This window comes from Mytilus galloprovincialis, chromosome 3, assembly GCF_965363235.1.
Source record: "Mytilus galloprovincialis chromosome 3, xbMytGall1.hap1.1, whole genome shotgun sequence".
Taxonomy (NCBI): domain Eukaryota; kingdom Metazoa; phylum Mollusca; class Bivalvia; order Mytilida; family Mytilidae; genus Mytilus; species Mytilus galloprovincialis.
In genome coordinates, this window is record NC_134840.1 from 42163075 (window position 1) to 42189029 (window position 25955).

General features: G+C 32.1%; 1 protein-coding gene across 1 annotated transcript in view; it reads right to left on the reverse strand.

The window, feature by feature from the left end:
- Positions 1–2030: 2030 nt before the first annotated feature.
- Positions 2031–25955, reverse strand: part of LOC143067979 (follicle-stimulating hormone receptor-like) — a 75476-nt gene continuing 51551 nt past the window's right edge. Inside the window, exons 2-9 of the mRNA XM_076241679.1 lie at positions 24349–24420; positions 21989–22075; positions 12755–12829; positions 11918–12007; positions 10982–11050; positions 9193–9261; positions 6844–6918; positions 2031–4582 (exon numbers count right to left, since the gene is read on the reverse strand). Of these exons, the coding sequence (XP_076097794.1) occupies positions 2272–4582; positions 6844–6918; positions 9193–9261; positions 10982–11050; positions 11918–12007; positions 12755–12829; positions 21989–22075; positions 24349–24420 (2848 nt within the window). The 3' untranslated portion in view covers positions 2031–2271. The remainder of the gene's footprint in view (positions 4583–6843; positions 6919–9192; positions 9262–10981; positions 11051–11917; positions 12008–12754; positions 12830–21988; positions 22076–24348; positions 24421–25955) is intronic.

Consider the following 25955-nt stretch of genomic DNA (forward strand, 5'->3'; position numbering starts at 1 on the left):
TTTAAAAAGCGTGTATTTTCCAGTAAAATGATTATATGTTCTGACGTCATCGTTCTATGACGTTGGGTAGCTCATTCATAAAAAACATATGACGTGGGAGTACGATCGGAACAGCCCAAACAATATATTCATATTTTACCACGGGTGTGTACTCAAAGCGTTTGAAGGACGTCATGTTAGAATTTCTAGTATTGGGTAGAGAATGCTGCCGGTGGACTACTAGGCCCTTAACGAATTATTAGCTCAATTTTCAATGTTTATTGAACAACACAATCTATAATATTTAATATACTTTTCTTAAATTTCCCTTTTCGTCATATAGCTTTTCCGAGTATTCAAGAACTTATATAAGTACTTGGGTTTTAAATTTGTGACTTTGAGCGTTCCTTATTAAGGTGAAATCAGAAAAACACATCGAACGCATATATATAAGATTATAATGAAAAAAAGGTTCCAACTCCCTCTAGTATAGTTGGCCGTAGACGGATTTAGCTATTATTTTATGAAATTTTTTATTCAACTGTTTCGGTTTATACATCCTTGACTTTCAAATATTCGGATTTGAGCGTTCCTGATGAAGGTAAGTTTTGAAAAGTGATTCGAGCGCATTAAATGTAAATGTAAAAGTGTTGTTTTCATTCTTCATAAAGTTTATATTTTGTTAGAGATTGGAATTATTGGAGTTTCATAACTCAAGTAATCAAAGTGAAGTCAGGATTTCGGGAAGTTGTATTGACCATGAACAACATTTGACAACCATTGGGCTACTCGTAAACATAGTAAGACTTATCTTAACCATCAATAATTTTATAGCAATTTAAAATTGTAGACATTATAAAGTATTTCAGTTTATTATCACTTTACCTTCAAATTGAATTGACAGTACTTTAATTCTCTTTTTAGAAAGATCATATTTTCAAGCATTTTGATATAGTTCAAATCTAATGAAACCGTAGCGAAAATAAAAAAGTTCACGAAGAAAAGATCTCAATTCTAAATAATATTAACGATACTAGTAACGTAATAGACACGAAATGTAAATTATTTTTTTTAAATTTAAAGCTATACATAGAACATAAATTGATTTGCTTCTATGATTATCATCTCTAATTAAGTACAAGAGTACTTTTATAAAATTTGACTGCATTTAAGGACAGTTTGTGTGCATAAATCTTCATTAACCAACTTTATAACTCATTTAACTAGATATTTTTCTTAATTTGAAATTTAAATTAGAAAAAAATATATGCAATATCTTGTTGAATTATGTTGCCAAATGTAGGTCGGAGTTCCGCTTTTTATAATTGTTTACTTTTGATCTTTTGGACAACTGGATAGTAACCAGATCAGCTTGTAGGCAATGAACGTGCAAAGGAAATTCATATTTAACCTTTTATAACATGTGTAAACATGTTAAAACAACACCATTACATTATATTATGAATGCTACCAGCAATTGCAGTAGAAGATTTCATACACCATTATTTTTGCTATTATGAGTAATAAATATGTTACACCGAGAGACATCTACCATGCCCTTCAAAATTGACTCATAAATGTTTTATTCCTTTTTTCAATGACCGACGATATTGGGTTGAATGTGCTCATTGTTATATCAATATTCGAGTAAAGTTGAATATAGGCCTTTTGAAAGAGAGGTGACATATGCGTAAAGAAACATTCAAACTCATAAGTCGAAAATAAACTGACAACGCCATGGCTAAAAATAAAAGAAAGAACAGACAAACAATCCAGAAAACACAGCTTAGTAAAATGCAAACCAAACTGAATAGTGTAAGTGATCTCAGGTGCCGCGGACGGATATGCAGATCCTGCATCACATGTGGCACCAGTCATGTTTCTCATGTTTGTGAGGAAAAGTTGATGTAGAGCAATTTGATTCACTATTAAATGGCGACCTTGAGAATAAAATAGATGAAATACACTTACTTTCAATAAAATATCATTTGTTCACAAATTAAAAAACAAAATAACATTATAACATTTATTAAACAATTAACACAACATTCCAAGCACCACAATATATGAAGACGAAAGAGAATAAAACAATTATTAACTTTGATTTTAAGGAAAATGTATTTTTATAATTGTTTTATTTTTAATTCTTAAATCGAATATACTGCATTCAAAAAAAAGTATATGGGCAATGATGCAATGATTTTAAAAAGACGAGCTTTTAAAGATGCTTTACTTAATGTTAGGTATAGATTCGGTTTCGTTTTCGTATCACAATAATATTTCATGATCAGTTCATTCAAATATAACGCGTCTGTCATCAAGTTCATCCAAAACCGGACTACTTTTCGACGGACTAGTCACCATGTTGTTGAGTTCAAAATTATAATCTCTAGCAATATCAGATAATATAGAATCACTGGGACATTTTCTATCCATTCCCGGAACAGGAGATTCTCTTAGAGTACAATGTTTCAATAATGTCTGTTGAATACTATCTTCGTCACATTCATTGTCTGTTGTGTCACCTCTAGATGTATTTTTAATATTGTCATTTCCAGTTACATCAGTCAATATTAGAACATCTGCCAACTTTGTTGTCTCGTATTCTTCTAATATTTCTTCGTCTATAGGGTTTATAGCATATTGCTGTTCAGAATCTTCCAAAAAGATACGCTTCTGAAAAACCCTTGGATTACCGTCGCTCATAGAACCGTTTGCAGTGTCTGTGAAATTACTATTTAAGCTCGTATCTACAGTTATGTGCCTAGCGCTCTGGTATTTGTATTTTGGATAGCTGTCTCTTCTAGGCGGAGGAAAAAACACAACATACTCACTAGCGCTCCGAACATAAGGAGGAGGAGAACGTAAACGCCTTTCTGTTTGTCCATCGGAAGATTCATTTAGTACTTTGTCAACTGCTTTGCAATCCGGTAGGCTTATTCGTATAGATGGTTGTTTGACAGTATTGTGGAGGAAAGTCGACGTAGAACAATTTGACTCACTATTCGATGGCGACCTTGAGAATAAAGGTTTACCTGTAGATGAAGTACATTTAGTTTTTATTCCATTTCTGTTTGCTAAGCTGTTCCTTGAATTGCTTGTGAACGTTACTCTGTATCGGTTAGCTCTTTCTGTGCAAATACCGTATTTTCCAAGCAATATGTATAAATCTTTTCGAAATTGCTTCGTTATAATGACATACAAATAAGGATTTGCAAAAGAATTAAGTGGATAGAAAAACACTAATAAAATTTTGGAATTGGTTATGTCAATCAACGGGAGTCCTGCAGACGCAGTAAGACCGAAAAAAGCAATGGGAGCCCAACAAGCAAAGTTTGTAAAGACGAGCATTGCCATACGTTTGGCAATAGAAGCATCGTTGTTACGAACATTTGCATGGCTTCCTCTCACCTTGCAATACATGTTAATGTAGCAACCAGCGATACATAAGAAAGCCACTCCATTTACTACAAGGAGGGAAACGACATAAGCAATGTCAATAGCGTCCTCAACTTTCATTGGAAGACAAATGCTTACATGACCGTAACTGCTTATGCCTACTAAAGGTAAGTGCGCCATAAATAAAGCATAGAGCCAACCAAATGTCATAAACATCATTGCCTGTCTAATACGCAAACGTTTAGTAAGATGAATAGCGTGACTGATGGCATACCATCTTTCAAGAGTAATTATGGTCAGTGTAAATATTGACAGTTCACATGAAAATACGGTTAGAAAACCAGCTGCTTGGCACCCTCCTTCGTTTTGCCAAATAACAGCATAATTAAAGTACTCATTTAGAGTATGTGCATCGATTGATGCAAGAAGTAACAAATAGACGCCCATCATTAAATCTGCAAACGCTAAATTACACATTAGAAATTTCGTTACATTGAATTTGCTCCTACTTTTGATCAAGACAATTAAAACAACAGAATTTCCAAATAAAGAAGCAAGAACTATAATCCACACAAATATACGTAACCAATCATAACCCATTAAATCTTCACAAGGGTTAAATGCATCTGGTTCTGGTGTACAGATGACTTGACGATAATCCTTGACAACTTGCCCACAGAAAGCATGAGGATGGGATACATTAGACGGTATATCATCAAAATATCCGATGTTTCCTTCCGTTTCAAAATGCGACGCATGGTATTTTGATTTATTGACAAAAGCAGGATTTCCAAAACCAAGATTATCATTCCATACCTCGTCATAAGTATCATTATATATAAACTGACTAGAAAACATATTTCTTTTAAATCTTTTGTTGTGCAAAGATTCATACGTAGATGACTCTACAACACTTTGGTCATACTTAATGGGTGTCTCTGTGGAACTGACCGACGGGATTGAGCATTCTTGTTGGATACGTCTTTGAAACTCTATGTAAGCTCTCCATTCAGTAGGATTTTGCTTTTCTGGATTTTTGAAGAAGCAGCAATGGTGAGGATAATAGAGTTGTGCTGTTTGAATTCTGCTAAAATGTATAACAGGAGGAAACTGCCTCAACGATTTAGTACCTATCAAGCGTAGCTTAACTATACTCGCTAATCCTTTCCTTGGTAAGCTTTCAATAGAGGTCCTTGACAGATCTCTGTAAATTAAAGAAAAGAAACAAGATTAGTCATCATGAAAAGGTCGTTCAACTCTCAAATAGGTATTACGTAACCAAAATTTATAAATTATATTTACTATATATGTGGTAGTCATCAGGAAATATTTTCATTCGTATATCTACATTTGATATTGACTTTACAAGTAGACCCACAATCAATGCATGCCATTCACACAATAGTTAAAGACTGAACAAAGCGAAATAATTTTGTAAAGAAATTTCTGAAGGAAATAATATATGCATTTAACATGCAACAGAATCTTAGTTTATATGAGAATATATGGCAGTTTTATTAAAATAATTTATCAATAGAAAAAAATAAAACAAAAAATACGAATAACCAACATATGTGCCTGTCCCAAGTCAGGAGCCTGTAATTCAGTGGTTGTCATTTGTTTATGTATTAGAAATTTGTTTTTCGTTCATTCTTTTTTTATATAAATAATGCCGTTAGTTTTCTCGTTTGAATTGTTTTACATTGTCGTTTCGGGGCCTTTTTAAAGCTGACTATGCGGTATGGGCTTTGCTCATTGTTGAAAACCATACGGTGACCTATAGTTGTTAATTTCTATGTCATTTTGGTCTCTTGTGGACAGGTGTTTCATTGGCAATCATATCATATCACATCTTTTTTTTTTTTTATATATATATAAACGTTCATGTTAAGAGCGCATTTACACTTTGTACCGATTATTGTCCTACTCTTCTCCGATGATATGATTTATCCTTCACATATAATTTCCTACGTTATTATGGGGCCTAGATGAGGTTGTGAATTCGAATTCCGCACGGGACAGGTGCATTCGACTCCAATTATAGTTGACTAGAATTGTCAATTTTCCTACCGAGTTCGGAAGTTCTCTCCGGTCATTCCGGCTTTATCTACGGATAAAAACTGAACGCTACGAAATAGCGCAATAGTGTTGAAAGTGGCGAAAAACACCAATAAATCAATCAATCAATCAATCAATCAATAAACGTTATTGCTGATTTATGGCCAGTTACTGCCTGCTATTTGCTTTTACCATAAATAAGGAACGGTCACTTCTGACAAAAACGATTTTCTTACTGTTTAACTTTTGTTCTTATGTAAATGCTACGTATTGCGTCGTTTTCTATCGTCGTTTTGTTGAAATAATCATATGAAGGTGCTTGTGATGTGACTTTAGTGATTAATGGGTACATTTTAATTTCCAAAACGAGACGTTCCATACTAAGCAATATTTAGCAATATCTAAGTTTTTTTTAATTAAAATAACAATAATGAAATAACCTCGGTAAGTTGACGTCTTTATTTTTACCTCAATCTTACACGTTGTTGGGACGCAACACCAACGTCTCCATTTATTCATATATTTTTTGTTCAATAAATTCCCAATCCAATTTAAACATTATTCGTTTTATACATCAGTGAATACTGATAATTTAAAGTAACATAATCTTCCTAAAGTCATACATAGAAATGAGAGAATAACTTCCAAATTAACTTATCTGACAGAATCGTGTTAAATTAATTCAGTTTGACACATTTTCTTATCTTCTTCTTGCTTTACAAAATGCATAAATTATTCTTTGGTTATATAAGATGTTTAAATATATAATAAAGAATTATAACGGATATCTAGAACTCTTAATTATACTTTGTTGATGAAATATATTTCCCAAGAAACTTTCTTTTTTAAGTATGTTATAAAAATTTCTGTGAATTTCGTTTAGAACTACTGTATCATTTGGGATTAAAGATGAAATACTGTGACAATGGGACTTCATTAACTTCACGTGGCTTATTCTTAGATTTGACTCTATCAGATAGTATTAATTTATAAAAGACATTTAAGGCACATATTGTGCTCGATTGTTAAGGTTTGTCATTTGCTAGCACTGGAAAGATACTGCCGGTAATGTTTCGTCATTGACGTGATTAAAAAGGTACTAGTACATCAACTCTACTTTTATAAATTTTGTAACAAAGTGACCATCTCCGTCAGGAAAAAATAACTTTCGATTCAGCTTCTAGTCCCTTTAGTTATGTAGATATTCACTTTTTAAAGTATTTACATGTCGTTATAGCTTCTGATTTTTTTTATGTTACGAGCCATTCCGATGAAGGTAACGTAAGAACAGCGCATCAGATAGACATAATTAATGAAGTGTGTTTCACGAAATGTTGTTTGGACAACGAATATTATATCAAATTTTAGGAAGAATTCATAGTATGTCCTTCATTTGGAAATACTTGCAGATTTTCCAGGATCTCTATTGAATCGAAAGCATTTTCTCCAATTTCAGTTAATGTGGGATTATTTTGTAGTTGCCTGCAATCAAAATAGATATATTCAGTAAAATTAAGCAGACATGAGTCAATCAAAACACAAATTGATTCAAATGAACCTAAAAATGGGTCCATAATATCAGATGTAGTTACCTGCAATCAAAATAGATATATTCAGTAAAATTAAGCAGACATGAGTCAATCAAAACACAAATTGATTCAAATGAACCTAAAAATGGGTCCATAATATCAGATTAAGAAAATTAACCATAAAATTCAAAACTGAAATTTAATGGTTACAATATAACAAATATTAAGCAGCGACGCCAAGTGAACACGATACGCCTTCCAGAGTATCAAATCAAAAGAGGCAAAAATACAATTTGCATATTGGAAATACAGTTTGCCGTACATGTTATAGTGCTTAAAATTATTAGTAGCAGTCTTGGTAGCTGTAAAGAATCAATAATCAAATCTGAACAATCTCAAACTTGATGAATTGTATAATTATTATTCGATTTGGTACTCAATAAATAAGATTGTGTAATGAAACTTCATCTTAATCCCAAATATCTATACAACTCAACAGTAACCACGGGGTTGATATTAGTTGATTTTGAAGTAAACGTATTACCCTAGGTATGCATCACACACTGATATAATTCCATATAATCATATAACAATAAGGTACTTGTCTGCACACTGAACAGATAATGCTTACTAAAGACCACATAGTCAAACTTAAAATCACAAAAATACTGAACCTAGAGGAAAATTCAAAACGGAAAGTCGAAATCAAAAGCTCAAACAGATCAAACGAATGGGTAACAACTATTATATTCAAGACCTGGTACAGATCACTTATAGAAAAAACCTCCATAAACCGAAAACATAAAGAATGAGTGCAGTTCAAGGATTTGTTTTCTGCTACAAAAATAAGTTTGTTGTGCTAGAAATATAGTTTTCAGATGGATTTTAATTTCCGTTGACTGGATGAACTTATATAAATGAAAACAATATATGACAGAGAGAGAACAGTTGATTTTGACGTCAATATGGCATAACAAGAGAAACGTTTGGAGAAAATGGTCCTTCGATTTGCCTTTTTTGATTGGAAGAACAGTTATACAGATGAAAATCATAGGAAAGTGATGGACGCACATATATTCTGATTTAATATAACAAAGTTGGATGTCTCTCTTATTATCAATTGTTAATTTTAGGAAAAGCTTATTTACATGAAATGTGAGTTTATTTTTAATGTCCCCCATTTTTATCCAATGTGTTGAAAGAAGATTCGGTATACTGGGACTCCGGGGAAAGTATTGATTTTGAGTTTGTATATATTTGACTTTTCGTACTTCCAGTAGCATACAGATTTTTCTTAGTCATGTTTTTAGGAGAATGAGTCGAGTATCTAATTATGGATGCAGGTATTTGATAAGTAAATACGCGTACATTTTTTATTTGTTCCAAGAGTAGTGGTGTTTTGATGTAAAAAAAAAATCATTTTATATTTTATCGTGTTCCCAATGCACTGGAATATTCATTGCCTGTTCTTTTGTTCTAATGTCTCTTTGGCTGTTTTATGCTTTTTTTGCCATTTCATTATTTTATTTGGTTGCCATCGATGAGTCTTACGTAGACCGAACGAACAAGTTGCGTATCAAATAATAAGCCTGTGCTGGCTAGTATCTTTGATGCAATTTATAGTTACTTGGTAGATGTCTCTGTTGGTGGATGTTTCGTCCTTATGTGTTTCAGTGGTGATCAATTTTGTGTTGACATGAAAAATCATGTATATGTGAATTTTCTCAATTAACCGTTTTATAAAATGATGTTAAATTCGAAGCACTTAGATTGGTATGTCACCAGGAATACATTTTAAAACCGTTGCCTTTATTTAAGTCGTATTTTGTACAACAATATCGGAAATTTGTGGTTCTATTTAAAATCGTAAATGAATTTGCTTTTGTTTTGTATCAAGCGACATTAATGAGTTTTATGTAGACAACACGCGCGTCTGTTGAATCAAATTATATGCTTGGGTATCTTTTTTGAGTTTTATATTTGTTTGCAATAGGTATATCAATCAATAAAAATGAGAATGGAAATGGGGAATATGTCAAAGAGTATAATGTATGATCAGTTTGATAATGTGTCTGATATTTAGTCAGATACAGCCCAAATTAAATAGCTTACTCTTTTCATTTTTGAAATTTACACAGTTGTTTGCAAGAAATTCAACAATATATTTTCCGTTCTGTTTCTTAAATGCATTAAAGAATATTTTTTTTTAAATATGTATCTTACTTACAGGGTTTTTACCTGCGATTTAAAAAATGCGCCGTCGTAGATCTTTCTTAACTTGTTGTTATCTAGTGTCCTGTAATTTAGGAAGAATAATGATTTTGTCATGAAATATTAAAACATAATGACATCACTACGAATTAGAAAAAGACTGTATGTAATTAATAGGTACCAGCTGCGTAGCAATGAATGAGATGAGGTATTTTTTTTAAAAGTGTGTTCTAATTGTTTGATCTTGCTAGCATTTGATCATGACAAAGTAGAATTTACATAAGACCTTCTTGAAAACAAACAAAAAAACAAAAAAAAAAAACACTTTTAGATAATAAGATGTGTTCTTTTCCCCTTTCAAACTGAAATTTATACATAGATAATTTTCTTGGAATTGAAATTCGTGTTAAATAATGGCGTTCACGTTTTCGGCAATTACAATTTGTAACAGAGCAGATCTCTAGCTTAACACCAGAGTTTAAGACGAGCGGGATAAATGTTTGTTTGTCTATGTCAATTTCCCATTTTCGATTAGCAACTTTAAATCTGCTGCAGCAAATTGTGTTAACATATCTCAGAAAATAGGATACTATAGAACAGATTTCACAATAAGAAGATACAATTTCAAAATCAAACACTACTTCATCCATTAAAAAAAGATATGGTATGATTGCCAATGAGACAACACTCCCCAAGAGACTAAATTACACAAAGATAAACAATTATAGGAAATCGTACGGCCTTCGACAATGAGCATAGCCCATACCACATAAGCAGCTATAAAAGGCCCCGAAATAACAATGTAAACCAATTCAAACGAGAAAACTAACGGCCTAATTATGTACAAAAAAATGAACGAAAAACAAATATATAACACATAAACAAACGCTCCTTATGCTGTAACTCAGTGGTTGTTGTTTGTTGCAGTGATACATATTTGTTTTCCAATAATCATTTTGAACATACATTAAGTCGTTAGTTTTCTTGTTTGAATTGTTTTACATTTGTCATTTCAGGCCCTTTTAATGCGGACTATGCAGTAGTATGGGCTTTGCTCATTGTTGAAGGCTGTACGGTTAATTTCTATGTTATTTGGTATGTTGTGGATATTTGTCTCACTAGCAATCAAACTGCATCTCCTTTTTAATAGGATGTCAAATAATGACCTATAGTAGTTTGTTCTATGTCTTTTGGTGGAGAATTGTCTCTTTTGCAATCATACCACATCTTCTTTGTGTAGGTGAGTTTTACATTTATTATTTAATTGAATCGACTCTGGTTCTTATATTAAATTTTCAAGTACGTCCAAGAAGGGCAACTAATAAACAGATTATTAGTATATAAGTTTTGAATAACAAATCCAATGTGAAAAAAATAGAAGAGACATAACTAAGGTCGTCAATTCACACGAATTGAGTCCCCAAGGGACATTTTCAAATTATAAGATACATTTATATAAATCAGATCAAACAACTTTACATCTATTTTTGGCCAAAGTGTGACGTTAATATCCAGTCTATATGATGTACATAATTTCTTTTGTATATATTTGACCATCAATATGCATTAGATGAACCTATTTGGAGATTTTTTTTCACCATAGAAACATTATTTGATAATATCAAATGATGTTTATATGGTATAGGTTTTAGATGATTTGTTTGTTTTCTGTTTAAAGGACTTGATTACGATTTAAGTAGAGTGTGATTCATAATTATAGTGGACACTTTATAAAGTACCATCAGTGCGAATTATTGAAATACGAAATTATCCAAGGATTCAAAAAAGGAAGAAAAAATACTTACAGTATATTCACCTTCACACTTAGGAATGCATGTTCTTTTATTTCTTCTATTCGATTATTAGACAAGTCACTTAAAAGATAAGAAATTGTTTTATTTTTCTCACGTTCATCCATTAAAACAAAAGAAAAAATTGTAACATCCAATTCTCTCAGACGCATACATTTTGCAACGAGTATCATCGAAGTTAAGAAAATGTCACCAATTGATCAGCTTACCACAACAGTTTGTCAACTTAAAACACAACTGACAATTAAGAATTGAACTGGTTACTTAATTTTACTGTAAGTACGAACAAATGGAATTATCAGGACAGAAATATCCATGCTAATTAATTTGAATGAAAGTTTAACTTTTTGTTTTTATATTGAAGGTCATAAAAAGTAGATAAAACGTGTTTAAAATATTATCATTGTGAAAGACTTTTTCGTCACTTAAAAATATGGTTATTTTCGATATGTCTCATATAAAAAGCCCGTATACCTTACCTAAAAGTACCGGTGTTGTCTATTGATTGACATATTATGTGAAATATCACTGTGTAAGAATTTCCTTTATCATCCTAGGGTGTTTATGAGTGGTTGGTCTAATAAGCGATCTTATTACTACTGATAATTTTCTTCAGTATGCTAACCAAGTATAGGTAATACAGCTCCAATGGTTCACTTATCTTTTGGTGTCCAAAATCTTGCTCTTAATATTACTAATGGAGTTCATACCAGGAGAACACTTCAGCAAAAAGGTAATTGTTACATCGAGAAAAGAAAAAAATGCATGTACCAAGTCAGGAATATGACAGTTGTTATCCACTCGTTTGACGTGTTTGATGTGTTTGAACTTTTGATTTTGCCATTTGCTTAAGGACTTATCGGTATAATATTTTCCTCGGAGTTCGTTTCTTTTTTTTTTCCAATTTACCTTATACCTTTATTAACTTACATTTCATCTATTAAACCATTCTGGTCTTTATTGACAGTAACAAAATTCTCAAAATTTGGCACACTTGTCAAACCACTGTGAAGTATGTGTCTAAATAAAAGTGGATAATTATATCTATAATTATTTGTCTTAGTTTTGATATTATTAAATGTCATCTTTTATTCTGTGAGTGTATATGTTTTCTTCAATCTAGTAAGAACCTGACTGTTCAAGATTTTACAAAAGTCTTCATGATTTGAAAAAAAAAGGAGTTTAATAAGTTAAAAAACATCTGTAACTGTCAGTTTTTTTTTAAAGGAAAATTACGTAATATGAACAGTAGGTATTGTAATAATCGTGCAGTGTTCTTAATAAATGAATCTCTCAAACCGGAACTCAATCCATCTGCCAATGTCATTTTGTGTTTTTGCTAAGTGAAAGGAAATGGTGTATATTTTTATTTATTAGGTAACGACATGAAATAATGAATGTCTGTGATATTACAGTAAACTCATATACTAGTTTTCCGTGATTTTCATGTTTCATGCGTATACTTAACGTATACAATATGTTTCTACAACATGTGTATTCAAAGAGAGAAATGGACATATATATTGGGAAGTCTGACTGTAAATAAATATACCATATATATATTAGGGCACAGATGTTGTATTCTCTATGAATATGTTGGGTATGCCGGTGGTGTTATTTGGTGATGGTGAATGTAATAACTGTGCAGTCGATGAAGTCAAGGCATGAGGTTTTACGATATTGTACTCACTGCCTGAGAAAACAAAAATGAATAAAATTGTAATTGTAAAATAACGATTTTTTTTTTTTAATACTTAAACTTCTTACATTCTGTTAAGAACACGGAATCTGCCAAACACACCGGGTTCAATTGTATGCAGACGATGGCAACCAGTTATTCCTCTGAAACATGAAAAAAAACATTCATTAAATCTACTGTAATAGTCAGTATTTTTTCGACGATAATGACAGAAATTCTAATCTACCAACACCAGTTTAAATTCTTCAAAAAACCTGTCTTTGTCCTAAAAAGGAGTCATGAATGTTACACACTCTACATAGCCTTCCCAATCAGGTAGCCAACACAGCAGTTTATTGTAACACAGTGGTGACTTCTCTACCCATATTTTGACTATTTTATTTATTATGTCTGTTTTGTTTACACATCGTTGTTAGGATAACGGAGTTTGATGAGACTGTTGTAAAGGTGAGAGGTTTAGCGCTTTAAAACCAGGTTCCATCCACCATTTCTACATTTGAAAATGCCTGTACCGAGTCAGGAATATGACAGTTGTAGTCCCTTCGTTTGATGTGTTTTGTCATTTGAGTTTGCCATGTGATTAGGGACTTTCCGATTGAATTTTCCTCAGTATTTTTGTGATTTTACTTTTTTAATTTGGATAGTACCCATCCTTATGGTGGGGGAACCACGATATGCTATCTTTGTTGATGGACATGATAAGAAACAACAATTCGAATTTCAAATCCTAGAACATCAAGTGGCAATGGAAAATGGAAAAAGCAATATATTTATAAATATAGCACATGAAGCCTTGGCCAAGAACAAGATGGAACCGGTTGACAGACATTTTGAAACACCCAAAATCAAAGGGAAAATAGAAAAGGATAGTAAGATATTATAAATATGAAAGTTGTTATCCATTCGTTTGATGTGTTTTAGCTTTTGATTCTGCCATTTCATTAGGGATTTCCGTTTTGATTTTTCCTCGGAGTTCAGTATTTTTGTGATTTTCTTTTTATAAATACTGGCATGAAATATGCCTAGATGATCAGTACATCAAAAAACATTAGTAAACTTTCTTATACAGGAACAGCTATACTTTATTCTTTATGATATCTGGCAGTGTACAGGAAACAACTCGATTAATGTGAAAAAAGAAATACGGAGAGTTTTACAATACGGTTCGTATAAATAGAGTCCTTCGAAGGCATGTCAATTTGATTAATTGTGACAATACGTCCTTTTTTCAATAGTTACTAAGCTGAAATAATGAACTTAAAATCTGTACACAGGATACATAGATCGGGTAAGAGACATAATCATTTTTTCAAAAGAGCTGTTTATGCATATGTCGCTTTTAATTTCATGGCTAATAAAAATACAATAGTCATCGAGATTTGACTAGAAATCATCGTATCAAAGAGTAAAATAACAAAAACAAATCCGATATACAAGGAACATTTCATACGGAAAGTCTCATAACAAATGACAAAATCGAAAACTTCAAACATAAAACGAATGGAAACAACTATCAAATTCATGAATTGGTACAGGCATTTCCTTATGTTGAAAATGGTGGAATAAAACTGTTTTATAGCTACCTAAACCTCTCACTTGTATGACAGTTGCAGGAGTAAAGCTTAATAAATTACAAAGAAGAATTAAAGTACCTTCTAACACGTTATGAGAAGTTGCAGGAGTAAAGCTTAATAATTTACAAAGAAGAATTAGAGTACCTTCTCACACGTTATTCACATAATAAACGACGTCAGTTCCTAGAATCTATATTTCATGACCATGATGTAATATTTGTGAAGTTGCTACGGATTATTTATCCGCAAGATCTTGGTATCTTCCGATGAATTTTCGTTTTAGAAAAAGGTAGAGACGATCTTTGAAATAACATTGGTTCATCAGCCTTCTTCACAGACACTGGTGACGTTTCATAAAGTATGAATAGCAGATGCAAGCTCTTGAATACCCAATGAGTTGGGAAATGTATATTACATATGCAGGTAATGAGTTGAAAAATGTTCTCGGTATTTTTCATTGCAATTAGAAGAATATATCGGATGTGTGTGCTTTAAAATTAAACAATTTGGCATGAACATTTGATTTCATTAAAGAAAAAGCCTTAAGTGCTTGATTGTATGTTCTGTTGAACATGTCACTTGCCTGAATGAACTCTTCTCCTTAATAACATTTTATGTAGTCTAGAAAATATATCTTTGCCACAAAGTTTAGATGTAAAAAATAAGTGAAACGCAAAGATACAGAAATTAGAACGAATGTTCTAATAGATATGGATTCTGTAAAATTTACAAGGACTGAAAAATAAATTTACATGTTAATTACTATATTTCTACTGTCAGTGACATCAATTATTCTCACGGATGTTCTCCAAAAGCAATGTAAATTGACGTATATGATGTCCCATTCATAATATAACATGATTTAATACGGTTATGCAGAAATAGAAATAAATAGACTATAATATCATTCGCCAACAAGAGTTATTGTGAAATAAATTTGAATACATGTAATTGCGCTGTCAAACAGATTAGCATTGGGATTCATATTCTAATATTTTTCCTGACAATAGCGAAAAATCAACATTCAATTTATCTAGGCGTGGATAAATTTAAAAATAAATTGCAGTTAGTTAATATAAATGAACAGCATCTGATTTTACCGGGTTGAGTGCACCCGCCTGATGAGGATAATTGTTGAGCTAAATATTGCGTGAATATATAAATTATAACAACTATTTTTATAACACTAATTAGCGTGTTAAAGTTACATTCCTAGACATTTATGAATATATATATCTCCTTGCATATATATATGAACATTATTAGCTCTTCGCGTGTTCAGGTACTGATATATGTTTCCTTGGCTTTCAAGTGTTTGAGTTAACACATTCGTAACGAAGACAAAACATGAAAAGCACATCGGACACAAAACATTTATAAATTGCTATATTCATCATGATAAAAAGATTGATTATTGTATATTCTTTGGGAGATCTGTTTACCCTTCCAGAGCACCTGCAATCACCCCCATTTTTGGTGGAGTTCATGTTGTGTCATGTGTTCTATTATTTGTCTGTTTATTTTCGATCTAAGAGTTTGACTGTTCCTCTGGTATCTTTTACAATCAAACATAATCTGCATTCACAATAAATTCGTAATGCCGGCGTCACACATTGGCGTATAGACCGGCGTGCACCAAACGTACAGAGAAAATTGACAAAGTCGGTTTACGTTAGTTGCACGCCAGAGGAACGCTATGCAATCGTTAAAAGCACGTTGCATAAGTTTGAAGTACGTCGAAATACAAAGGTATACGCTTGGTGAACGCTACAACTCGAGGAAACTTTTATTAAGCATAAAAATTTTCATCTAGCTCCAGCGTGTGTCTAGCGTATACCTGTACGCTACACGCACGCGCGTTATAGATACGCTACAAGTGCCATTAACGCGCTACAGATAAGTTTGAGACACGTTTAGGGCACGTTGTATACGCTTCGAGATCGTTCTACTTTAACTTAAACGTATGCGGGTGTGTTTGTACTTAATAAAATTAAGGTGATCAATCAAATGAGATTTTACGGTTGTTTTCAACGGCTCCAACTTGTATTAAAATTCATCGCACGAAATTAATTTTAAAATGATGTGTTTAAGAGTTAATATTCAGGTATGTATCTTGAGTATCTAATTAATTGTAGTTTGTACGTCAGTTAAATTCAAGTTTTTAAAACAAAAGTTGTTTTAAGATATACAAATGAATGAACAAATGTTTGAATAAAACAATCAAAAAAGCATGAAACCTAAACTGATTATGACCATGTCAAGGTCCGAATATCTAGCTAGACGAATATTTGCATTTTACAATCAGGCCATGCACCACATAAAGATAACCACTTGCTTATAATATTTGATAAACCGGCCTGACCACGAAAATTAAATCAATTAAGGCCCGCCTGTTGTCACTATCAAAGTTTCCTTGTCCATGCTTTTTTGGTCAATGTTTTGATGGATGTTTTTAAAGTAACAACAGTAAAAAGACTTTAATGGGGTAGAATTTCGTCCTATTTTTCTTGAAACATGGATGGACTTGGACGACAATCATGCAATCACAGTGAAGATTTTTTAATGCTCAACTTTTATAGTGACAACAAATGTTTTGGAGTCGGATCAAGTTTACCTGGACAAAAACTTTGATCATAAAAACGTTTAATGTGACAACAGATGACTTGGACCAAGAATATTTAGAAGAAGTTACCTTTGAGTAATAACCGTGCTTTACAATAATAAAGAAAATCGTATTGTTCTTGTGCAAATTGAATTTTAACAATATTATAAGGAAAGGTTTATATTACTGAGTAACTATAAGAAATTATGAATGCAATTATTTTAAACTTTCGGATGTTCATTAAAATCAGTACCGTGAATGAACGAAAATCATCTCCCCTTTATCATATGTTTGACCGGAATTATATCCCGCTGGACCACTTACTATGTAATTAGGGATAGGGATGAGCCGCTAAAACATGTCACATTTAAAGCTTCATGATAAAGGATAAGGCAGAGAAATAAAAATGACATGGTTACTGATCGAATAAAAGTACTAGTAATGAAATCTAATCAGATGTCGATTTATACTTAGATGCGATTTAAACTATAGTCGTAAATGCATCTGATGTTTGTCAAATCTATACCATGAAATAGCATGAGCATAATAGATATAGGTATATAAATGTAAAAATATATGAAAGTGTATTAAAAATATATGAAAAGAGTGGGATACATAGTCTCTCAGCTGTTCATCCCTACCACAAAAAGATCGACGTGAACATTTTATATTCATTTTATTCACAGTTGTAACTAACTTAGTCAAACTGTTAATCATCATAATTAAAATAAGGTCTTAGTCATGCCTATTTTGGACATTTTTACCTATTATTTCTGTTTGTTTTACTCACGAATCGTTGTCATTATAATGGAATTTGATGCGAATATTCTACAAGTGAGAGATGTAGCTAGCTATAAATCAGGTTCAATTAACCATTAGACATAAGAAAATGCCTGTACCAAGTCGGGAATATGACAGTTGTTGTTCATTCGTTTGATGTGTTTGAGCTTTTGATTTTGTCATTTAATTAAGGACTTTCTGTTTTGAATGTTTTTTGGAGTTCGGTATTTTTTTTTATTTTATTTTATACCATTTCAAGAAACATTATTAACACAGTGATACGTTATCATAATCATTATACAGTATCCATTCTGCCCAAAATCATCAACACAAAGCAACTCCTTCTGACTATTAAAAAAAAATCTCCATTCGATATATAGGTATATTCCAATCTTGCTCCAAATTTCCAAAAGTTTTACCTAAAATCATTGGTTCTGTCTCCAGATGAAGTTATATTTTACAATTCAGACATTTGATATGCGAAAACCACAGCTGTAAGGTGTGTTTGTTGCAATATGAGTTGGATTATGTCCCCTGGGAAACCTCATTTCCAAAACAGTCTATCAAAGAATCGACAAATGGATAGTTTTATGATCTTTGTTACAAACAAAAAATTAAAAATAAAATGAAACATGAGTGTAATGTTCTCTGCATGAACTGCCACTTAGTCGAGCAACTCCTACACATAGAAAAGTACAAATTAAATCTTAATCAAGCTGAAATTGTGCTTCTTTTTTATTCAAAAGTGACTCCTCAACAATTCAAATGCATTAATTTTACCAAAACGTCACATTCTTCATGAGCAGAACAAACTAACCAGAAATTATTCAAGATTAAGATTTTAGCTCAGAAATGTATTGTTTTTATGTAAATTCAAATAACTATTATTGGATTTCTGTAATTAAGTAATGTCTCAATACTCATGCAGTTTGCCTCAACATGATGACTCGACACTATTGTCATCCCTGCATAAGTCTAAAATCGGAAAGATATTAATTTCTTATATGCTCTGTAGTATAGCAACACTATTTCATACAACTGTCATACAAGTAAAAGATTAAGCTAGCTATAAAACCAAGTTTATTCCACCATTTTCTAAAATAGGAAAATGCCTGTACCAAGTCAGAAATATGACAGTGGTTATCCATTTGTTTAATGTGTTAGAGCTTTTTATTTTGACATTAGATTAGGGATTTCAATTTTTGAATTTTCCTCGGAGCAGTATTTTTGTGATTTTACTTTTTAGCCTCCATAGACTGAATAGCTGAATGTTATGTCTTACCATTTAAGAAATAAAACATCAGAATAAACTAGTCACATGTGATAGAAAGCAATTTATTATTCAGTTTTAGAAATTCGAAGTCTACTAAATGCATAATAATAAGAAATTTAGCTTTTTTTTCATTCATAGCTACAGTCATTTTAAATCATTTTAATAAAATGTCAGAAGAATTTTTCTAAATACTCCCAATAATATTCCTACTTTTATTGTTAATGAATCTGTGAAAGACATTACACTCATACATTGAATCATAATTCTCCAAAGTTGACATCTCTCATCTACGTAAGAGCAACCTAATGCTCTGAAAAAGAAAATGATACTTTTCCTTAATAGTTTAATTGAGATCTGATCCGAGCATTTATTGAGCTTAGTTTGGCAGCGCAAACCCCCCAGAAAATGTCTATCATGATAATAAATTAGCGTTGGTGGTATGACGTCTGAACAGTAACATGTTATCTGCCATTAGATTCAAGGACATGTCATGGTAACTATTATAGTCATGCATTATCTCTAAATTTATTCTATGAACGACAGATATTCCATAAATCACGATTAAGCTAAATCTATTTCTAGATTTTAACAAATGCACGTATTTTCAAAATACGAGTTATTTTAGAACGTTTGTAATTTGGTGATATTTCATAACAAATTTATATGTCAAACCTTATTTGAAAATGTCACATATTAATGATCACTCTAATGAACGCCTGCATTTGTCATTAAAAATAAAGATAGCCCATTTGCTGTGACATGCAACAACAATTATATTTGATAGTGTTATCCATAAGAACCAGGTGCAAACAAAGTTTGATTTAGATATGAAAAAAAAGAACCATACTGTTTATCGCTTTTTGTTGTGATTTAGACCTACCTTAATACTAATTAGCTTTAATGAAAAATTCAAGTACACGAAAAACTTACAGTTGCGTGTTAACGTGTATGTACTATGTACAATAACTTTAACTAGCTTATTAAACACCTCTTTTCCCAAAATACCAAGATTTTTAAATAACCAGCGAGCTACATGGTCAGTATAAATGGCGGTGTATACCAAGTGGACACCCAAATTAAATGAATCGAAGACAAACTAACAACGTCTTGGCAAAAACGAAATACGACGAAACAATGACTTATATTTTCTCAAAACTCTACAAAGAAATTTCCGATTGAGCGACACTAACAACATCAAAAACTGGTGGTGAACATAGAATGTCAGCATCAAAAACTGGTGGTGAACTTAGAATGTCCTGCTCCACATGTGTCAATCGTCGTTTTGCACATGCAAAATCAAACCAGCTGATGTCACAATCGGTGTGACTACAAACTACAACTGCAACACAGTTATTCCATGTGTAAAACTTCAAGTCAAAGGGTTGACTCCAACTCCTCACTTAGAGGTGGCCGAGTGGTCTAAGTAGTCGAACAACTGCTTCACAATCCCTTCGTTTAATGTTTTCCAGCTTTTGATTTATCATTTTATTAGGGACTTTCGTTTTAAATTTTCCTCGGAGTATTTTCTTATTTTACTATTCGCTAGCCTGACAACATTAAAGTTGTGTGTTCGAATCCCGCACGTGGTAGGTGCGCTAGACTCAAATCTTATGACTATATTTGTAAGTTTTCCTACCGAAGGTCAGTGGTTCTCTCTGTGCATTCTAGACGGACTCCTGCATAAATAGCACAAAGTGTTGTTAGTGGCAGCGTTAAACCATCAATCAATCAACACTTAGAAATAAATGAAATCAAACATAAAAATGCTCTACGTTTTGTTCAAAATGATTTATACAGTGTGCCAAAATATTGAAAATTGGTCTATCCTTCTTTCCTACCTGATCAAAAATCCAAATCGAAATAGACTGTATGCAACAAGATTAGGGAAACCATAAGTTCTACAATCTTAAATATTTAATTATCAAAGGAAAGGGATATTCCAATGGGTACGAAATATTCCAAGTTGAATGGCAATGTGTCTTAAAAAGTGCACATAATAACGATTGATTTCTGTTTTCTTAACACACTGTGAAAAAAAAACATAATACGTTTTGTTCTGCAAACTGTTGAAGGTTTGACATTTAGACAGACACTGATGGTAAATTATTACGGATTGGGATAACACTTTTGCTTACAACAGGTAATCAACGGCACACTAAAAGATCTTCAACAAGAAAAGAGCGATTCGTTCCACATCATGAGGCACCGAATTTAAAATTCCAGTAATGACTTGTGGTGCATGCATATTTATGTATCCCGCAAAGGCAAAGGTTAACGGACGAACTCTTAAGCATGGTTTACTGACGATATATTTCTATATCCAAGTCAACATTTTTGGTAATACGGCATATTTAGATAAACAAAGAGAAATCTGGATATAAATCGAGAGTATAAACCAATTCAGGAATATGACAGTTGTTATCCATTCAAATGATGTGTATGAGCTTTTGATTTTGCAATTTGATTACAGACTTTTAAATTTTCCTCGAAGTTCAGTATTTTTGTAATTTCTACTTTTTTTTCCAAACGCCACAAAATAATTTCATAAATCAATAAGAGGGCAACTTTCGGTGCTCAACTATAGACAGGCATATACACATAATTTCTTTAAAAACTATGCCTATCAGTACAATTTGAAGATTTCCTTATCTGTTTAAAACACATTTTCGATGGCAATTTTTTCTCCTCATATGGAATTATTAAATGGAACACATATTTCCATGGTAAATCAAAATCCCAATGAATTATTAGAAGTTGGAGTGAAATTTTGCATATTCCAAATGTTCCCTATATTTTTTAATGAAGTAAAATATGACTACAGAGAGAAGGTTAAAAGTATTGGTATGTATTATGTTTTAACGAAAAACTGGTATACATCTATATAACATTAGATATATGGAATACTGTTGCTAAAATTAACAACGTTAGCAGCTATCGTCGACAAAAAAAATAACATTGTTTTTACTTCAATGGAACATTATTTTTACAAATTCCATATTTTACATGAAGAGAAAAAATTAAAAAAAAAAACGTTTTAAATCTTAAGTTTCGTGCATATTTTAGGTATACTTACATCACTTTTAGGGAATCTAAATCATCAAAACACGAAGGTGTTAGCTTCTCAAGCACACACGGACTCTCGTCCAAATATCTAAAAAATCTGAAAATAGTCAAATATAATTATAAAAGTATAACGATATTAAAACAATTTAAACTATTAACATTACAAATTGAAATAAGTTGTAATATCCGTAAAATCACAAAAATACTGAACTCCGAGGAAAATTCAAAAAGGAAAGTCCCTTATCAAATAGTAAAATAAAAAGCTCAAAAACATCAAACAAATTAATAACTACTGTCATATTCCTGACTTGGTACAGGCACTTTCTTATGTAAAAAATATGGTTTAAACCTGGGTTTAAAGCCAGCTAAACCTCTCACTTGTATGACAGTCACAACAAAATCAGTTATATTGACAATGATGTGTGAACAAAACAAACACAATAGGTTAAAGTGTCACAATCAGGGGTACAACAGCAACACGAATCCCACTATAACTGGGGGTGATATCAGGTCCTCCTGTCGTGTTACTCATGTTATTACAAAGCCAGTCAATTGTCTAATTCTGTAGGGGTTACATTTGTGAAAAAGTGAACAGGAGTGTAGTTTAATTAGTTTAGTTTAAAGATAATTATGTATAGTAGATTCGGAAACAAGTTTTGCAACTTATATTTATACCTTTCCACTTTGTGGGTGCGAGTGCTGCCTTGTAGCGGCATTAGCATGCTCTTTTTCGAAATCTACAAGGGTGTCTTTTACGTGCAACAGATATGGCTCTCTCTCTCTTAACACGTGTTAGCCATTTATCGTCCCCTTCCGACGGACTAACTATAAACGGGAGTGTAGTTACGACATAAGGAACATATCCGACATATCCGAGGTCATTTCTCTGAACTAGTAGACATTTTTGATTAGGATCCAGTTGAAGCTATCAAACGGTTGCGTGATTTTTTCACTGTGCTGAAGACCCATTGGTTACATTGCGCTGCTCTATGGTGGGGTTGTTGTCTCCTTGACAGATTCCCCGTTTCCATTCTCAATTTTATTAGATAATAGAAAATTGTGAGAACTGTTATTTCATCCCAGTTTTGTTAAACAGACCAAGAGAATCAACCTTGACACCGCAAATATCAAAATAACTTTTTATAAAATAAATTTTTGAAAAAGACAAAATTGGAAAAGATTGTATAATTGTCGAGTAAGTTTGTTTTTGATATTCGATTACAAGTAAGAAGTGTCATTATCAGTTCTTTTCGGTTGAAAATATAAGCGACATTACAGTAACAATGCTACGTCAGGATTTTGAGATAAAGATATATTTTAAATGCTTAACAAAAATAGACGGTAAAATAAAATTGTTTCATATTATTGGGACATGATAAGAACAATTAAGGTATTTTACTTTTAGTAAAAACTGTGTATTTAACAAGTTTCCTTTTAAAAAAATGCATATCTGATACAAAAGAGGGACGAAAGATACCAGAGGGGCAGTCAAACTCTTAGATCGAAAAAAAACTGACAACGCCATGGCTAAAAATAAAAAGACAAACAGACAAATATAGTACAGAAGACACAACATAGAAAACTAGTTACTAAGCAACACAAACACCACCAAAAACTGGGGGTGATCTCAGGTGCTCCGGAAGGGTAATAGATCCTGCTTCACATGTGGCACCCGTTGTGTTGCTTATGATATTACAAATCTGGTAAATAGTCTAATTCGGTAGGTCACATTTATGGGCATACGATACAGTTTTGATCCCGTATTTAAAGTTTGATGAAAATTTGCATGTATGCTATTTTTTGCCTGATTAAATCAAATATGTAATAAAAAATGTACTTTCATGTGCTACTTTTTGAGTTAAATGAGGTCGAAATTTTGTATATTTGCTAAACATTCGGATTTGTTGCTGTATTTTCCCTTCCGACAGAAAGACATAACTTTTTTGTTTTAAAAGATAAACACAAACTGTTTTTTGTTAAATAATTTGTAATGTCTGTATTTAATAAGTATCCTAATTTATGCATTTTTAATTCAGAAATAACTCATATTCATCAAATGGTCATGAATTGAGATTTGCTGTATATTTATCAAAATTAAAAAAAAAATGCACTATTTACAGTTTTATAAAATTTGGCCCACATAATCTCCCTGCAAAATGACACAAAATGTCGTTTAAAAAATAGGGGTCCATGCACTCGTTTTCAAATTAAACCAGTTTGAATGATAAAAATCAATCGAAAAATGCATCTTTTCCCGATATGTCACATTTTGACATCGCGAAAATAACATTTTACGTTAGCAACGTCATTATCTCCCTGTAACTGTATCGTATGCCCTTAAGAACTGTATACTTGTCTTCACATACTTACATTCTCGAAACCAGAGGAAAGGCTTCAAATGCTTTTTCGGGAACTACTCTAATCAATGTTCCACTGAAGTATCTGTAAAATTAAGCAAAAATTAATAAATGAGAAATGTCACCATAACAGAGGTCGGAGACTCGCCTTTCAAATGGCTTGTAAACTATTTCTTGATTACAAGCATCTGACCATCATAGATTTTAAACATTTTTTTTTATATCACCTTCAATGAATCAGTTGGCAATCCATATTGTCAGAAGTCTAGGCAAAATAGTCAACTACAGGTATCGTTCGACCTGTGATATGGACAAGTACTCGCAATAAAAAAAAAATATCAAAGGAAAACTGCAGAAGGCAATTACAAGAACAATCAACTCTAGAAAATAATAAAAAAAAAAAAAAAAAAACACACAAAAAAAAAAAGTTACGGTGCACAACTCTTGCATTGCCGAAAGTTGATATAACTGGTGTTTTAATTCAAAGCAGTTTCCATTAAATAACTTACACAGACTTCCATGGCATGCATGGCATTTGGTCTCTTATGGTGATATGTCTCAATGGCAATTATACCGCATTTTCTTATATTTATATTTAGGTTCTGATGTTTCTCGAGAGGCGTTCAAACATAATCCATTCCTTCATATAGACATAAGAATATATAGTATGATTACCAATGAGATAACTTTAATTCTTAAAACAGTATTCTATCCTATAATAAATCCATTATACTTATGCCAGATACTTCAAATTAGTAATGACGCTTGTCAGGTAAAACAGAGTGAAAATTTATATTGACGAGGTTCCGGATTTTGGACAAGACCGTAGACAAAACTTAAAATAGATGGTATTTTGTAAAAACTGTCCCTGTCTTGAAACGGCGATCAGTTGAAGATGAATGGACACAATTAAAGTCATATGTAACCTCAAATTAAAAAAAAAATCATGCATATGTTTTTTTTTTTATAACTAAATGGATAGTTTTCATTATACAACTTATGTACATATACTTTTTTTCTGAGGAAATTTTTTAATTTGTCCACATTTAGAAGAAGTTTGTTTATTTTTAATTGCTTGCTTCCAGGAAGCAATTCGCCGACATATTTTCCGTATGCATAGTGACCTGAGCGTGACCCTCCTCGTAAAAATCCGGGGGTCGCAATACGCATGGATCTGATTGTACATGTTAAACACGTGCTCAATACCCATGCTTTTTGTTATTTGTTTACTATAAGGTGACAATCGGTAAACTTCGGCTTCAAAACACTGCATTTAATGAGCAGCCATATTTGTTAAATGATAACAGACAGACAGAAACAAAATTGACGATTATACGACATCTTTCCGTAAAAAATGATAAAATCATGCTCAGAGGACTAAGTTTAAGATATATACACGCATTGGTTCAAGAATTAGATAAACATTATTTTTCACCACTCGCTCGTTTCATATGACTTTAAATGAAGACTAAAAGGGTAACAGAATACTAATTACAAATGATAATAAATCTAAATATGCTATTTACGTCAATTACACAGGAACCCCACGATAAAAATCACCTACAGACATATTAGCGGATACATAAGTCTTAAAAACTAAACAGGTATCTTGTTCAGTCA